This window comes from Peromyscus leucopus, chromosome 8b (assembly GCF_004664715.2).
Source record: "Peromyscus leucopus breed LL Stock chromosome 8b, UCI_PerLeu_2.1, whole genome shotgun sequence".
NCBI classification, from domain to species: Eukaryota; Metazoa; Chordata; class Mammalia; order Rodentia; family Cricetidae; genus Peromyscus; species Peromyscus leucopus.
Window position 1 is genome coordinate 9136833 of NC_051086.1, and position 19027 is coordinate 9155859.

At 39.1% G+C, this 19027-nt stretch overlaps 1 protein-coding gene across 1 annotated transcript in view; it reads right to left on the reverse strand.

The window, feature by feature from the left end:
• Meiob (meiosis specific with OB-fold) overlaps nucleotides 1-19027 on the reverse strand; it is a 50751-nt gene that overhangs the window by 15572 nt on the left and 16152 nt on the right. Inside the window, exons 5-11 of the mRNA XM_028854697.2 lie at nucleotides 17716-17788; nucleotides 13955-14150; nucleotides 12058-12158; nucleotides 11009-11061; nucleotides 10822-10917; nucleotides 7477-7575; nucleotides 5491-5644 (exon numbers count right to left, since the gene is read on the reverse strand). Of these exons, the coding sequence (XP_028710530.1) occupies nucleotides 5491-5644; nucleotides 7477-7575; nucleotides 10822-10917; nucleotides 11009-11061; nucleotides 12058-12158; nucleotides 13955-14150; nucleotides 17716-17788 (772 nt within the window). The remainder of the gene's footprint in view (nucleotides 1-5490; nucleotides 5645-7476; nucleotides 7576-10821; nucleotides 10918-11008; nucleotides 11062-12057; nucleotides 12159-13954; nucleotides 14151-17715; nucleotides 17789-19027) is intronic.

The following is a 19027-nucleotide window of genomic DNA, read 5'->3' on the forward strand; positions in this document are numbered from 1 at the left end:
AAGCATGGTGACACGCCTTTAATCCCAGAAAGCCAGCCTTTAATCCCAGGGAGTGGTGGTAGAAAGTAGAAAGATATATAAGGCGTGAGGACCAGAAACTAGAGGCATTTGGCTGGTTAGGCATTTTGGCCTGGTAAAGCATGTGGCTGGTTAAGCATTCAGGCTTTTGAGCAGTAGTTCAGCTGGGAGCCATTGGGATGAGGATACAGAAGCTTCCAGTCTGAGGAAACAAGACCAGCTGAGAAGTTGACCAGGTGAGATTAGCTGTGGCTCGTTCTGTCTCTCTGATCTACCAGCATGGACCCCAATAACTTGCCTCGGGTTTGATTTTATTAATAAGAACTTTTAAGATTCCTGCTACACAGGTGACTAAGCATAAATAAGAATTATTGGTTAATTTAAGGGTAAGAGTTATCTAGTAACAAGCCTGAGCTATTTTCTGAGCATTTATAATTAATATTCAGCCTCTGAGTTTGTTATTTGGGAAGTAGTAGGTAGGAAAGAAATGTCCAACTATATATGGTGCCCAACATAGGACCCAAATTTCAACATAAAACCTGACAAAACTTAAAAAAAGGATTATAGACACATTAAAAACAAAATCAAGCAAATGTGGTGGTAATCTAATTGTACTGAAATATTATTTTGATTGTATGTTAATAAATAAAGTTGTCTGGGGGTCAGAGCTATTAGAGCCATAGCAAGAGTGTGGCGGTGGTGGCACACGCCTTTAATCCCATAAGATCTCTGTGTGTTCAGGGTCAGAGCTATTAGAGCCATAGCAAGAGTGTGGCGGTGGTGGCACACGCCTTTAATCCCATAAGATCTCTGTGTGTTCAGGGTCAGAGCTATTAGAGCCATAGCAAGAGTGTGGCGGTGGTGGCACACGCCTTTAATCCCACAAGATCTCTGTGTGTTCAGGGTCAGAGCTATTAGAGCCATAGCAAGAGTGTGGCGGTGGTGGCACACGCCTTTAATCCCATAAGATCTCTGTGTGTTCAGGGATACAGTCAGCATTGGAGACATATACCTTTAAGACCTAGGGGGCTGTACATTCAGACGGTGACGAGGCAGTCATGTGTTTGGGTTTACAACCAATGAGAAGGCAGAACAACATACTTTAAAAAAACTAACCGACAGGAAGTAGGTCTCTTTTCGCGAAGCTGGGACAGCAGAAGGAAGGGTGAGATTTAGCTCTGAGCTCTGACCTCTTGGCTTTCTCTTTTACATTGTTTCTGTGTTTCTTATTTAATAAGACGGTTGGTTACATCAACAAAGCACAGCTTCTTGGTAGCTGCTTTTCCTTGGGTGGTCTCTGCTGGTGGTGAGCAGAGGTACAGCTCCTTTAAGAGAGGGCTTCCTGGCTTGGTACTAGTGCAAAAACAGGCAGCTCTTTTGAGAGCCTCTGCTGCCAAACACTTAAATGGTGTTTGTGAGCAGTGGGCTTCACTCAATGTGGTAGCAGTGTGGACCCAGAAACTTCTCAGAGTTGGGACAGTAAACATGGCTCCCAGAATTAGCAGTAAACATACCTCCATCATGAGACTAGACTCTCAGGGAACCAAGGGGAAGAAGCCAGCACCAGAACACCATGATCTAAGTTATACAGCAGTTTCTTTCTTTCTTTCTTTCTTTCTTTCTTTCTTTCTTTCTTTCTTTCTTTCTTTCTTTCTTTCTTTCTTTCTTTCTTTCTTTCTTTCTTTCTTTCTTTCTTTCTTTCTTTCTTTCTCTCTCTCTTTCTCTTTCTTTCTTTCTTCCTTCCTTCCTTCCTTCCTTCCTTCCTTCCTTCCTTCCTTCCTTCCTTCCTTCCTTCCTTCCTTCCTTCCTTCCTTCCTTTTTTCTTGCTCATGCAGACAGAAAAGGTTACAGCTACACAGTAAGGACAGATTCAGATAGAAAAAGCCCAAATGGGTTACAGTGTGTTTAAAAAAATAGCTTGGAAGAGAGAAGAGAAAGAGTATATATAGTCTTAGATTAAAAATATAGATTGAACATAATAAAATAAAGTCCTTAAAAAAGGGGAGTAAAGTAATATAAAGGAAATAAGCCACATAAAGATGGAAAATACACAGAGAGTCTGGATTATGTATATTATTGTATTGTCTTTAAAATTTTTGGCTGCTTTGGTGCAGAGAGTAGGGGCTTGGACCTGCCTTAACTGAATGTACCAGGCTCTGCTGACTCCCCATGGGAGACCTTGACTTGGAGAAGGTGGGAATGGGGGGAGTGGTGGGGGAAGGCTTGGGGCAGGAAGAGGGAGGAGGGGGGGAAAAAGCATAAAGGCTATTCCACATATGTTCCAGGGTTTGTTTGCAAGGAGGTGGATATTTCTTTCTAGAAGTATTCCTAAGTGTCTTTTCAGGGTCAACTAGTACACAATTCTAATAAATAAGAAGCTAAAATAAATGTTCATGAAAAGGATATTTTTCTTTTCATTATTAGTAGTCATACTGTATATTTTCAAAATTGTAACTATGGTATAAATTGTAATTTCTGGTCATTTGGTTGTTCCTGTTTCTACATTGTTCTTATTCTCCTATTTCTTCTGCAACCTTGAAAGCATTTTTGAAAAGGGAACTATGTTTCCATATCTTTGGGGTTTGTTCTCCAAAATGAGATTTTTCATATATTAAGGGTATGTGTCTACTTTTTCTCTTTGTTTGCTGATGCTTAAGTTTAAATCCTTACTGTTCTTTTCTGGTGAGAGAAATAAATGAATAGTTTTAACTAAAAAAATTTTTTTTTTGGCTGCTAAGACCTTGGATTATAGAAACTGCTAGATTAAACCAACCTATATTTTTTAAAAAAATATCTTGATATAAAAATTTAAGTCAAAAGATATGTTGCTTTGGGAGAGAGATTATGCTTTTGTTTCCACAGGAAATGGGAGGCTATGGATTCATTCCAGGTTAAGGAAAATCAGGTTTGATCAAGGAGGACCCCCTGAAATCCTGGCTACAGACATAAAAAAATAAACCTACAAAAAAAACCCACAAAACACATAATGTATATTTTACCTGTTCAAACACATAATAAAAAACCCATCTTTGGCTGACTTGTGTACAATGCACAATCTATACTTCTATTAATACAGATATGTATGTTACATATCTAAACTAAAAGTCTGTGTAGTTTCAGCGCAAGGAAACCAGACACTAATAAAAACTGAATGACCTAGATGATCCAACATCCAGAACATGTTCAAGGCTGCTGACTGAGATGATCCAGCCTCACAAAATACTACAGTAAGGACTTGATCATAATCCTGAATTTTCTCAAGGTCCCTCAAAGATTACCATCACCCCCAACCAACAGGAAGTAGTCTAGAGAACTATGCCCACATTCCCATAAAATGGATTATAGATGTTTGTCTTTGTTTAGGGGGGTTGGTTGCAAATTATTATTGGTCATAGTAAAAAAAAAAACTAACCAAAGGAGTTAGATTCAAAGATCTCTTTCTAAAAGAAAAAATGGGGATAGGATATAGGAATGATAGGATAAAAGGGTAGATTATTGAATCTACTTTAATCCAAAAAACAACTTAATTATTAATCTTAAAAATTTAACATTGGTATGGATTTTGTATTTTAGTTTACTGATACAAATTTAAAGTTAATTTTGTTATACAATATGTATAAATCTACTCTTGTTTGGGGTATTGTGCTTATGCATCTCATTTAAAAATGTAATGTATAATTAAGAAATACAGATTAATAGTCTAATACCCAAACTAATAGTCATGTTAGGTATGTTTTCAAGGTCATACACAGATATATTTAGATGGTCTTCAAACACTCCAAAGACCAACAGAATATGGTATTTAATATGTTTAATAACCTAAGGCTTTTCATGACAGTGAGACATGTCTGCTCCTGGAAGCACCAATCTACTTCAGAGAAGATGATGGGCACTGAAGAAACTCCATATGGAGCTTACTTTCCTTATGGCATAAGCTAGTCATTAGAGCAAGAAACTGCCCTTGCCTCAATTGCTGACAATATACTGTCCAAACTGAACCATCAGGATGCAAGAAAAGTGACTGACAAACTTTGCCAAGACTAGGTAGGACAGTCCTCCCAAATTCCCTGCTTCATAAGAAAGTCTGTTAGATATGCTAGGCCTGTAGGCCAGAGTTGGATGCCCCAACATTACAGAGAACTTTGGGTGACTGTCCAGGCAATGAGATGTCCCTGTTGTTAGGTAACATTTCACCCTTCTGGGGTCTTTGATGGAATTGAAGACAAGATAGTCATAGTTATAGTTTTCCTTAGTTATGATAAAAGGTAAACTAGGTACAAAACTTTGGACTCACAAAGATAAGATAGATAATATTTTCTCAAATACAAACAACTGAATATTTTAACTACAATTCTTACTTAATAATTGTTCTGTTATATATATAGTTTATATATATATATATATATAGTTTTACTATGTTAAAAATGTACCTTTTTAATTAGACATAAGGGGGGAAATGCTGTGGAATAATCCTTTTGTACACTGTGGATGGGTATTGCTCTCATTGGTTAATAAAAAGCTGACAGGCTGTAGCTGGGCAGGAAGTATAGGCCGGACAGCCAGACACAGAGGATTCTGGGAGGAAGGGCAGAATCTGGAGAGACACCAGCCATCTACCATGCAAACAGGACATGTAGAAAATGAGGTAACAAGCCATAAGCCATGTGGCAAAACATAGATAGAAATATGGGTTAATTTAAATGTAAGAGTTAGCTAGTACCAAGCCTGAGCTATTTGCTGAGCATTTATAAATAATACTAAGTCTCTGTGTGGCAATTTGGAAGAAGCTACTGAGATAGGGAGCGGGAGGTCAGGACAGAGAAATGTCTGACTACAGTAGTCCCTCATTGAAGGAAGCCAGAACAGAAACTCAGACAGGGCAGGAACCTGGAGGCAGGAACTGATATAGAAGCCATGAAGGAGTGCTGCTTACTGGCTTGCTCCCCATGGCTTGCTCATCCTGCTTTCTTATAGAACCCAGGACCACCATCCCAGGAATGGTACCATCCACAATGGGCTGTTCCCCCCACTGTCCCATTAATCACTAATTAAGAAAATGCCTGAGGTGGATCTCTGTGAGTTTGAGGCCAGCCTGGTCTACAGAGTGAGTTCCAGGACAGCTAGAGCTACATATTGAGACCCTGTCTCCAAAGAGAGAGAGAGAGAGAGAGAGAGAGAGAGAGAGAGAGAGAGAGAGAGAGAACACAAGTGAGCCTGGTCTTATGGAGACATTTTCTCAATTGAGGCTCTCTCCTTTCAGATAACTCTAGTTGTGTCAAGCTGACATAAAATTATCCAACGCAGAATATATTTTGTCATGGAAACTTTTAATTATGTTTTATTTATATAAAAACTTCTTTCATACAACCACAGTTAAGGCAAAGAATATCTTTAACTACTATAGAGCTTAACTTTGTTAACAATAGTTATTTTTTACAAACATGAATTTGTTAAAAAATAATGTCTACTTACCATCTATTTCTAACTACTTTGGTAGTTTCATCATCAATGTTCAACGTAGAAATGTAAGCATAGAGGATGCCATAGAAAGGATCAGCTTTTCCTTCATTTCTCAGAGCTTTTACTTTCAACTGTTCCACTGTATAGACATCAACTACTGAGTTTACTAAAAATAAAAACAAGTATTACAATTCTACATATGTTCTCAGATAGGGCAAAGGCTTATGTCCCAACAGAAAAGCAATGAAATACATGGAAGACATTTAAGTAGCTAAGACAACAGAATGACACTCTATTAGCTATTTAAATGTGATTATATAGTGGATATGAACATCACAAAATAAGAAAAAGAATGAGAAATTAAGGCTTCATTGAATGAAGAATTTCTAATTATCAAGTGATAACATTAAAAAGGTAAGAAGAGAGAAGCCATGCTGGCCACTAGAACTCTAGATCAGTGGGTTCGCCCAATCATCATCCAAGAGACTTCTTCCAGCAGCTGATGGGGCAGATGCAGTACCCACACCCAAACCACAGGCAGAGTTCTGGGAGCCCTGCAGAAGAGGAAACAAGGACTGTAGGAGCCAGAGGGGTTGAGGAGAGCAGGAGAACATAGCCCACAGAATAAACTAAGCAGGGCTCATAGGAGCTCACAGAGACTGAAGCCTGCATGGGTCTGCACTAGGTCCTTTGCATACACGCTGTGGTTGTTTAGCTTGGGGTGTTTGTGGGATTCCTAAGTCTGAGAGTGGGGGATGTCTGACTCTTTTGCCTTCTCTTGGGACCCATTTCCTCATACTGGATTGCCTCATCCTTGATATGACATGAGGGTTTGTGCCTAGCCTTACTGCATCATGGTATGCCATTTTCAGTTGATATCACTGGGAAGCCTGCTCTTTTCTGAAAGGAAACATAGGAGCAGTCGACCTGGGGGGAAGGAAAGGTGGGGGGACAGAAAAAAATTTTAAAAAGCTAAGCCAGGCGGTGGTGGTGCACACCTTTAATTCCAGCACTCGAGAGGCAGAGGCAGGTGTATCTCTGTGAGTTTGAGGCCAGCCTGGTCTACAAAGTGAGTTGTGAGTTCCAGGACAGCCAGGGCTGTTACACAGAGAAATCCTGTCTAAAAAAAAGCTAAGAAGAGTAGGGCATGGAGACTCATCCAAAACATCTGAATTACATATATAAATATATACATATATGGGTTGAACTCAGGGTCTCATGAATACTTTCTGCAAAACTCTGTGAGCAGTGTACTTGCCTGAGTAAAGAATCATTAGGTCTCTCAGATTGGCTAATTTTTTAAATTCTATTTGCATTGGTGTTCTGCCTGCATGTATGCCCGTATGAGGGGTCAGATCTTGGGGTTACAGACAGTTGTTAGCTGCCATGTGGGTGCTGGGAACTGAACCTGGGTCCTCTGGAAGAACAATCAGTGCTCTCAGCCACTGAGCCATCTTTTCAGCTCCAATATTGGCTAGTATTAATATAAGCTCCTCCATTAAAAAAATTAAGGGCTAAAGAGGTGATTCAGTGGTTAAAAGTATTACCTGCTTTTGTAGAAGACCTAGGTTCAATTCTTGGTATCCACATGGTTGCTCACAACCATCTGTAACTCCAGTTCTAGGGGATTCAACAGCCTCTTGTGGCTTCTGAGGCTATACATGGTACATAGACATACATGCAGATAAAATTCCTATGCATATAAAATAAATAAAAAAATTTAAAGCCAGGTGTGGTGGCTCACACTTTTAATCCCAGCACTAGGGAGGCAGAAGCAGACAGATATCAGCCTGGTATACATAGTGAGTTACAGGTCAGTCAAGGTTACATAGAGAGACCCTGTCTCAGAAAAAAATTAAAACCAAAGAAATAAAAAGAGGAGCTAGGAATACAACTCAATGAAACAACATTTGCTTAGAATGCATTAGTTCTGGTTTGACCCCCAACAGTGAAAAAAATCTCTCTCAATCTCTCTTTCTCATCTAGAAGGTCACTTACAGTTTATGGATTCTCTCAAGTAACTGTCAGTTTCATCAGCCACATCTGTTTCTTTATTTTCTCTTACATAATTCAGTAGGATATTGGCTTCTGGTGTATCTTAAATTGAAAATGCATAATAAGGAAAAAGCCAAATAATTATCTTTTAAATTACTACAAATTTAAATTTAGCTTATAAAATTATCTTAAGTGTAAAACACGATACCACATAAGATCATAATCCAACAGACTTATTATTAAGCCATTAACACTGAGGCAAAGTGAATCAATATGGAAAGATGTTGCAGCTGTTGCTAGTGAAAATGTGCTATAACACTCCTTTCTGTTTTGTTTGGTTTTTCAAAACAGGGTTTCTCTGTGTAGCCCTGGCTGTTCTGGCACTCACTCTGAAGACCAGACTGCTTTGAACTCACAGAGATCTGCCTGCCTCTGCCTTTTGAGTGCTGGGATTAAAGGCATGTGCCACCACCACCACCACCACCACCACCACTCAGACTCTTTTAAACTGACAAATGTGAATATATAAAAGTATCTGGAGGAATAGACATGCAAAGTTATTTCTAGGTGATACAATTATAGGTCATTTGTATGTTCCTTTGTCATTTTCATTATTTTATTAATTTCCTGATTAAAAAATAATTATAAGGTCCCAACAGATGGCTCAGTGGTTAAGAGAGCTTACTACTCTTGCAGAGACCCAGGTTTGGTTCCTGGAACCCATGTGGTGGCTCACACTACCTGTAACTCCAGTCCCAGGGGATCCAATGACATCATCTGGCATCTGAGGGCAACAGACACACATGTGGTACACATACATACATGCAGACAAAGCACTCACATATAAAATAATAATCTAAAAAATAATTTTATTAACTTGTTGCTATCATTAGTGTGTGTGTGTGTGTGTGTGTGTGTGTGTGTGTGTGTGTGTGTGACATGATGGGGGACACATATGCCACTATGCTCATGTAGAAGTTAGAGGACAACTTTCCTGAGTCAGTCCTTTCCTACTTATACACAGGTTCCAAAGAATGAACTCAGGCTACCAGACATGACCAACAAGATTTTCTGAATATTATATTCATTTCTTTTCTCTTTTTTATTTACTTTTTTAAAAATATATATTAATGATTTATTTATTTTTATTTCATGTTCATTGAAGTTTTGCCTATATGAGGGTATTGAATCCCCTGGAACTGGAGTTACAGACAGCTGTGAATTGTCAAGTGGGTGCCGAGAATTGAACCCGAGTCCTTTGGAAGAGCAGTCAGTGCTCTTAACCACTGAGCCATCTCTCCAGTCCCTTTCTTTTTTATTTACTTTTAAAAGTTGTATTTGTTAGCCAGGCAGTGGGTACACATATCTTTAATCCCAGCACTCAGGAGGCAGATGCAGGTGGAGCTCTATGAGTTTGAGGCCAGCCTGGTCTACAGAGTAAGTTCCAGGACAGTCAAAGTTATACAAAGAAACCCTGTTTTAACTACCCACAAGTGTATTTGTTTGTGTTGAGGAAAGATATGGGTAGCTCAGGATGACCCAAACTCAGAATCTTCATGTGTCAGACTTCCAAGTGTTGGGATTATAGACACACACACACACACACACACACACACACACACACACACACACACACACACACGACAATGGCTAGCTTATTTTTGTTGTTGTTGTTGGTTTTGTGTTTTGTTTTTGTTTTTTCAAGACAGGATCTCACTTGTAGCTTTAAATTCAGACAACTGTCTCTGCCTCTCAAATGCTGGAATTAAAGGTGTGAAACATCAGGCCTGGCTCCATGGCTAGCTTTAAAAATGTCTTTAATGTTATTTTAAAGCTTTGTCCCTCAAATTAGAATATGAGTTTTCTCAGGAGTAGTTAGGTGGCCTGCCATAAGGCAAGAAAATCACTTTGAAAGGGTCTTCACAGGATTCTAATGCCCATCAGTCCCAAGACCCCAGCCTCCAACACAACTCTTTAGTTGCAGAATCCACTTGAACATTCCACTATTGTGCTGATAGTGCCTAGACCCCTCTAATTCCCTCAGGCAGATGTAGGAGTTTTTTCCTCCTGCCCCATTACATATGTCCTACCACTATTCTCTCTCAAATCGAGGGTATATTTCTCATGAACAAGGGTTGTGCTTTTTCATTGTGTATACCAGTGTCCAACACCATGACTATCCTTACATCCATCTGACCTTCCACTGTCTCCTGTCTTGTTCTAAAAAAGACTGAATTTATATACATAGTTGGTGCATAAAAAGCATTCTATGAGTATTTGAGAATTAATGGGTGAATGAATGAATGTTTTAAGGTCCTACTAGAACTGCTAGACATTGAAGGGGAGCAATTGCTAAGAGAGCTGCAGCAGTCAAATCAATGGACACCTTAAAGAGCATGGCTTAGACTGTCCATAGGGAAGACAGAATTCCCTCCCACTCTAATGAATACTCTCAAGGTGGGAAAACCACAAGGAAAAAGGGAACATGTTATCTGTGATAAATAAATATCTAAGCCATTTCTACAAGGTAGGTAGGTGTGGCCCAGGAAATTAAAATATGTCTGATTTAAAACAACCAGCCAAGTTTAAACACCTTTATAAATAGTCTGCTAAATTTACATCCTTGACAATGTAAATTCAAGAACTGTGTTGTACAACATAGTGTCTATAGCTAATAATATCACACAATAAGATAGTATGTTACATTCAATTCTTAAGAAAGATTTCTTTTTGCACACCTTCAATACCAGCACTTGGGAGGCAGAGGCAGCAGACCTTTGTTAGTTCCAGGACACATATATGTGTCTGTGCAGGGTATAGCAGATGTGTGTAGGTGCCCACAGAGGTCAGAAAAGGGTATTGCACCCCTGGAAGTTGCAGTGGTTGTGAGCTGCCTGATGTGGGTGCTGGGAACTAAACTCAGCAGCACATTCTCTTCACTGCTGAGCCTCAGGCTGCATTCCTACAGAGCACTAAGAATGTATTTTGTGTTTCACCACAAAAAGGTGAATATTGCTTCGTGGTTTGGATATAAAATGGCCCCAAAGCTTCATTTGTTGTATGATTAATCCCAGGCTGGCGACATTATTGAGAGGTGATTAATTCATAAGAGCCCTGACCTCATTAATGCATTCATCTATTGATGAACTCCTAGCTAAATGACTATCAGGAGGCAGGGCCTGGTTAGAGGAAATCATTAGGGATGAGTTATCTCAACATTCCTCAGCTACCATTAAGTGAAAAGCTTTTTAAAATGTAACTTGCAGTTTGGTTCTTAAATACATTGTACAAATATTGGCATATGTTCATGACCACTTCCAAAAGAATGGAAAACAGAAAGCATTTTACCTGGATTAGTTGTGATAATGGTTTTTGAGATTACTGTTGCTGCCATGCAGTTCTGAAATTTGTTAAAATTTATTCTTACATCTGAGGCAAATATTACTGTTTGGGGGAGAAGCCATAAATTTTTAAAGTTAATCTATGAGGGATGAAAATGATAAATATTTTCAACACAATCTTAAAATTATAAGACCTGTTTCTCTTGGCATCCAGCTCTGTGCAAGTAGAATGGATTCATTATCCCAACTGCATTGTTTAAAAAGAAGTGAAACAAAGTGAATACATTAGAAAAATCTGGCTGTGACATATTTACACCTCCCCTCAAAAGAACTCCTAAAACAGAAAAAACGAAAACTGCCTTAGTGACTGGGGTTAACAATTTCCAGGTAACCAAAGAGGTTAAGACTTCATACTTTAAATTTTCTAATTTATTACTACTATGTGTATATGTGTACACACATGTGCTTACACATATACACATGTAAACACATGTGTGTACACATATACACTCAAACCACAACATATTCATGGAGGTCAGAGGACAGCTTCATAGGGTCAGTTTTCTCCTTCTACCTTTATGTGGATTCTGGGGATCAAACTTGAGTTGCCAGGTTTGTTTGGAACGTGTCTTTACTGGGCCAAGTCATCCCCAAGGCCCAAGACATCATCCTTAACACTTATGCAAGAATGTGGTTTCCAGCATGTACTAATCTCTAACATCTACTCCACAAGTCCTTTATTTGCCCAGCACTTGGTTACTTAGAACTGAATGATTCAAGGCCTACAATCTTCAAAGTCAAGTCTTCTAACCACTACAGTTGTGTCTCCCAAACGGATACACAGCTCAGAGGACTTGATAGGTAATGGCACTTGCAGACAGAGGCATCAGGAATCATAATCTTCAAGACTTTAGGTATAGCCTATTCTCCAGGGTACCAGTGAATCTCAAAAAGTTTGACTTACTCCTCATCAGTGGACCCCAATAAAGCAACACTATTTGTTATGAAGCAGAATAATAAAACTTATCACAGTGGAGTACCTCTAAGTGAATCTATGCCATCTAAGGTTGCATATAGAAAAATGTCAGCCTTCAAGAAAGAAGTTTGCTTTTTCAAGTGTTGCTCATCTCTTCTTATTATACCTCTTGATACAACTTTTTTTTTTTTTTTAATAAAAATGATAGTTTTCTGTCTCAATGATAAGAACAGGATGTTGCAGTTAGTGACAGATGTGGGAGATTACCATGTCATTGTGAAAGAAGGCTCTGTTTCATCGAAGAGTTTAACTTCACACCTCTGGCCTTTTCTTCGGTCTGAAGTTGTAAAGTATTTTGGCTCTCCAACCTTAGAAATTGAAGAAAATTATTGTTCCTCTCCTACAGTTGTGGAGGTACTTAAATATAATCAAATAGTTTCCCTTTGACCATGAAATTCTAAATATTAACAAGGAAAGAATCATTAATAAATATCTGATTATCTGAATGTACTTTCTGCCTAAACTAGGTGTACTTAGCTAGCCTTGTAAATTTGGACACTTTGAAGAGAGAATACAGAGGTCTGTGCTCAAAGGTAGATGAATAAAAATTATTTGTCAAGATACCAGGACAGCCAGGTGCAGTGGTAGACAACTATCATTCCAGCACTCGGAAGACTGAGGCAGGATTGTCATTCAGTTCAAGGCCAGCCTGAGCTACATAGCAAGGTACTGATTCTAATACATAAAGCCGGGTGTAGTAGTGCAAACCTTTACTCCCAGCACTTGAGAGACAGAAACAGGTGGAGATCTTTGAGTTTGAGGCCAGCCTGATCTACATAGCAAGTTCCAGGACAGCCAGGGCTACACAGAGAGAATCTGTCAAAAAAACAAAACAAAACAAAACAAACCCAAAAACAAAGAAACAAACAAAAAACTCTAACTAACTAGCTAACTAAATGAATGAATAAATAAGAGAGAGAGAGAGAGAGAGAGAGAGAGAGAGAGAGAGAGAGAGAGAGAGAGAGAAGGTATCTCTGGTGGCCTCATGGGAAGGCCTAAAAAATGTCATTTGACCCATTTCTAAGCTACTATCACTGCTGCACTTATGGGCTAGATCGAGCACTGTGGGAAATACCTGAAGAAAAATGCAAAGGCTCCATGAAACAGGATCTTCAAAAGAAGGTCAGAAGAAACTTAAGGCCAGAGGCTAGGAGAGGTCAGCCATAACAAGGGAGTAAGTAAAATACTGACATTGGGGTTGACAAGTCAAATGGGGGGCTAAAAGGCATAAAAGGGGTGATATGACGTACAAAAGAGGGTGCCATGCTCATGGGGGTGAGGGGAGCTGTTTCGAGGTTTTACATGCAAATGATAACATTATTAAAGGACTTTGAGGAAACAACTAATGGTTGTCTGAAATGGCCCAGAGAGTGATTTTGCCTAAATTTCAAGATTGTCCTATAGAGTCTCAGATTCTCTATCCTAAACAACAATTTTCTGCATGTGCTATATTTTTGTGAAGGTTTACTTTTTGGGGGTGGGGATTGGGTGTACATGGAGCCACACTCCCAGTCCTTCAAAGTATACTTTTGAGGTCCACCTTTAATTTTTTGTAGTGCCTTTGTCTGTTCAACTCTAAACTCAGAGCTCGTCACAGTTACTGAGACAGATGCTGATGTACAGAAGCTGTGCTAACTCCTGACTTGTGTGGGCACTGTGCTCTGCTGCTCACCAGCACCTTACCACAGCAGCTCCCACTGCAGTCTGCTAGGTCTTCCCCACCCCCTCCATCTGAGCCACTCTGAGGACACACGCACACAGGTGAGTCCTTGACTTGTCTGAAGAACATTATGGCTGTTCATGTCAACAAGTTTATCCTTTTTATTTATTTATGTCTTTGTTTAACCCAGTATACAAAACTTTCATATACCTAATAGATCACTTATAAATATAATAGTGCATGCTGCAATTAGCAATCAAGTATGATTTTATTTTGTTAGTGATTCACAGATAAAATGATAATTTCCTTATAATGAGAAATGTTATTTTCTTAATTCAACTTACTACCAAGGTAAAGAGAAAAAATTGTCCCATCTGGTGCTTACCGCATTCTAAACATAAATCAGGTTTGCTAAGGTTTTAACTTACTGATTTTCTGACTTACCGATCTCACGGCTGCAAGCACATTAATAATCCTCCCATCAAGACCGTGTCCATTTGCAACAATGTCAGCCAAAGAGTAATAATCTCGAGATTCTTTAACAGGCAAATGTATCAAAGAAAGTAACTTGGTATCCACTTCATAAGGGGAACAAACTTTCACCATTGAGTGATTCTCACTGAGCAATAGTTTCCAGTTGCTAAATGAGGAAAACACAAAAGCCAGCACATTATTGTTAATTAAAACAATACTTTGGTTCACATTAAATTATATAGCTAGGTGTGGGAGCCCACATTTGTAATCCCAGCATTTGGGAAGCAGGTCTAATTTGCAGAAGGACTAACACATGTTCAAGGCCACCATGGTATAGGTAGGGAATTCCAGGCCTGCCTGAATTGTAAAAGCAGACCCTGTTTTAAAAAATAAAACAAAAATTACATTCAGTTACTTTTGTTAGAATTTAAAGTGCACTAAGAAAGTTATATTTTTACTATTAAATTTTTGTGAGGTTTTTATTTTATGTGTAAGAATGTTTTACCTAAATCTGTGTCTGTGAACTATGTGCATGCAGTGCCTGTAGAGTCCAGAAGAGAGGTCAGATCCCTTGGGACTGGAGTTACAGATGGTATGAGTCACCATGTGGGCGCTGGGAATTGAACTCAAAGCCTCAGGAAGAGCTGAGCCATCTCTCCAGCCCCTATATTTTTACTCCTAAAAACATCAAATAATACTATAAAATATTTTTTCTATAGAATGCATTTTTATATCAGTCTTTAAATATTTCTTCAGTGAAATAATGTTCTTTTAATTAAGAGTATATATTGAGAATTATTTTTTTTTCTGTGAGTTCTAATCATACTAGTTGTAGGACCTTGCCTAAGACTTGAAGCTGCAGATTCCTTTTCTGTTAAACAGGATAAAAAATTACTCTAAAGCTTAAGATTATAAAAGCCTGAGGTTTCATTTTTTTAAAATATTTATTTATTTTATGTGTGCATTTTTCCCTCTGCATGTATGTCTGTGTATCACATGTGTGCCTTGTACCAGTAGAATTCAGAAGAGGGTATTAGATCCTCTGGAAGTGGAGTTATATGGCTGTCAGCCCCAGTGTGGGTCCTAGGAACTGAACTCAGGTCTTCTGAAAGAGCAACCAGTGCCCTTAACCACTGAGCCATCTCTCTAGCCCCATATCAAGCCCTCAACCTGGGCATAATTAACACCATGCTCTAACCAACTGAGCTAACTGGCCAGCCATCATTATTTCTTTTATGATTGATTGCTTTACCTAAGTACCTGGGGTCAAGAATTCCGTTTTGCTTACTTCTGTAGTGCTGTATGTGAAGTAGATTTAGAACTCTCACAGTGTAGTGGACCTGGGGTTCCCATTTCCCTGTATCAAGCTTTCACAAGTCTTGACAAACCCTCCTCCACAGAGCTCTGGTCCAGTCCCTCCTTCCTACTTTGCCTTAGTCATTCACACTATCACTTCTCCAAATCATTGCCCTTGTCTCCTGACTCATCTCCTCTGTGACTCACCCTCCACATTACAGTCAAATTGATCTTCCTAGACTACAGAATAGGACATTATTCCCCAGATAAAAGACTTTCTGGGGGCTGGAGAGATGGCTCAGAGGTTAAGAGCACTGACTGCTCTTCCAGAAGTCCTGAGTTCAATTCCCAGCACCCACATGGTGGCTCACAACCATCTGTAATGAGATCTGGCACCCTCTTCTGTGTACATAATAAATAAATAAATCTAAAAAAAAAAAAGACTTTCTGTTCTTACTCATCCCTAAGAAGTGAATTTCATCTGAGAAGTATTTCTGCTTCTCCCTTTCCTCACCCACTCTGTATTCCACCTATGCCAGATTATTAGCTATGAAACTTCTATTTTAGGTGAAAATGTGTTGAATGCCAGCAGTTTCCTATTGCCCAACCTAAAAGTTAATGATTCTGGATATTCTGGAAAATGCCAGGAGGTTTCACATTTGTTGGGTCTGTCAAATGTGTCCCTCCAACCTCCCATACATATTTACTAAGAATCGATTATGTGCCTTTCTCTAATCTAGGAATGGGGAGAACAGAATACAAGATACACTTAATCTCATGAAGCTCATATATATGAGCAGGGATCATAAGAACAATAAATCAAACCATCTCAGAATGTGACCTGGATTACAATGCTAAGAGTGGGGAGGAACGTCTTGGTGAGTTACTGAAAGGGCTTCTATGCATGAGAGGGTCAAATGAGGTAACATTCCAGCTGAGACACTGATAACCCAGAGAAGCCAATATTCAAGTAGATAGGAGAATGTTCTCTGCAGAGGGACAAGAAAGCTGAGCGGATCTTAGTGCAGTGAGTCCAGGTGTTCATGGAAAGGAAAATCCTCAGTGTCTGCAGAGACAAGCATGAGTGGAGGTCAGAAGAGCAGGTGTCTGTGCCATAGTCTGCCATACTCAGCCAGAGCCATTTATAGAGCAGCATGGAGTTAGCTGGCACAGGATCACCTTGGAGTGAGGCTTCCTCCTGACTCCTTACCCCAGCATTATTTGGAAGGGTTAATGAGGGATGGACTGTAGGTAATGGATAATTCAGGGTACAAAATCTCTGATCCTCCCCATAGGGTCCTGCTCCGAGGGGACAGGCACACTCCTGAGCTTTCTCCTGAGTTCCAGCTGCAGCTCCCCCGCCCCTAACCCCATTCTTGCAGGGTTCTCCTGAGAGCCCTCCCTCAATAGGCCACTTGTAAAGAATCTTCCTCTCAAGTTCTCCTTCCAGGAAACCTGGCCTAAGATAAAGGAGGGTGTGTGAGTAGAATGAGAGCCTGATACGATATTATATATATTCCAGCATTTATCATCTCCTGTTTAGTGATTTTTTTAAGATTTATTTTTATTTGTATGTATGTGCTTTTGTCTGTGGGAGTATATTTATGTGTTTGTAGTGTCCACAGAGGCCAGAAGTGGGCATCAGCTTCCCCAGAGCTAGAAGTACAGGCTGCTGTGAGCTGCCTAATGTAAACTCAAGTCCTCTACAAGAGCAGCAAGTGCTCTTAAGTGCTGAGCCATCTCTCCAGCCCCTTCAATTGTTTAGTTTAAATTGTAACTGGAGTCTTGTTTTTACAAATCTAAGCACGATACTCCATATCTGAAAATTCTGCATTCACAGACCCACACAATCATGTATCAAATATTTCAGAAAAAATAAAATACTATAACTAATAAAAATACAGTGTAACTACTCACATAGCCCTTAAAGGACATTAGGTGTTACAGGTAGAGATGATTTCAGCTATAGAGGAGGATGTGTTTAAGCTGTGAGCAAGGGATTTGAGCACCCATGGATTTTGGTAGCCTCAGGATCAAGATAAAATTAACTTTTGTGATTATAAAAATTATAAATTATGCCATTTATCTTAAGGATAAATATTCTAAGTGAGAATTCAACTCATTTTTTTTTTCGAGACAGGGTTTCTCTGTGTAGCTTTGCACCTTTCCTGGATCTCGCTCTGTAGACCAGGCTGGCCTCGAACTCACAAAGATCCCCATGGCTCTGCCTCCCGAGTGCTGGGATTAAAGGCGTGTGCCACCACCGCCCGGCTTCAACTCATTTTTTCAAATTGAAATAGAGTAACTTCTGAAGATTTCTGCTTCTCTACAAAATTACTAATATTAAATAACTGGAAAAATAACTTTTCCACAAAATTATTAATATTATCATTCTAGCACAAAGATTGTTACTCTCTGTACTGGAAAGATATTACCTAGGAGTTGCAGGGCTGAACTTTTCTTCTCTTTCTGTCTCCTTTCTTTGGATCAGGGGATTTTCAATTATCACTAAAAAACAGAGGGCAAAGTATGGTACCATCACAAAATCATCAGAAGATTAATGAGAGCTAAGTGGGCACAACAATGACCCTCAAACCATGGTTCCATCCTCCACAGGCATCTTCCCATGTCACTAGGAGAAAAGGGCTCCTGAAATGTAGTCATCGATTCAATTCCACATAACATTTCCAGGAATTTGTGTTTTAAGTCTCAACAGATGACCCTTACTAATATTACTTTATTGACTTTCTTGTATCCAACATTTGATTTGGTTACAACATGCCCTTCAAAAAAACAAATGTTTACTTGACTTTTACTCCACATCTAACTTCACAAACAATCCTTTATTTTATTATCCTCACAACCGTCAACCTGTAACATTTAATAGGGAAATTCCTCTCTCTAGACATGGGTGTTCATTCATTCAAGGAATTATAATTGTACTAGGCCCATGAAGTTTTCAAAGTTTTCTGTCTTCATAGTTCACACATTCGACAACATTATTCAACTCAGGAGAGACTGTCCATTCCCTGGAACACACATGGTTAAGTGCATAGAGTCCAGCACCTCTTAACTGACGTGTGTAATGTGTGTTTGGTCCTGCAGCACTGGAAAAGAATGGCTTGATTACTGTACTGCTCTTCCCTCCCCTTTTCCTGACAAACAGGAGAACTGGAGCACACGCTTTCTTATTGCTCGTCTGGGCTGGAGTTGTCATCTACCAAGTGGTGAAGTTTATCCTCGTCCCCTTCCTTAACATTCACAACAAACTAATGGGTGTTATTCCATAGGTGAGACCCAACAAAATCTTGTTCCCAACGCTACAGTATAGATAACTATTGGCCTAGGATATGCCTATAGAAAGATATGTGATTATAATAATAATTACGGGGTTGAGGCAAGTTGGAACGTGAAATAATCAAAAGATGGCAAAATATCATCTAGTGTAAGTATCACTTACCATGTACCAGGAAACATTCAGAAAGCATGCCTTCTAACACTGGCTTTTTTTTCCCAATCAAATGTTCTTTTTTATTTATTTATTTATTTTTTAAATTACACTCATGATATTAATCACATTTGTGGTATTCATAGATTATATTCGCAGTATTCATTCAAATATATATATATATATATATATATTTAATTTTAAATGTCGAATGTCATTTCTTGAAGGGGGTAGGAGGTCTTAATTACAGGCTTACAGCACAATGGGAGGACCCCGGAGGGCAGAAGTTCGATACTGAT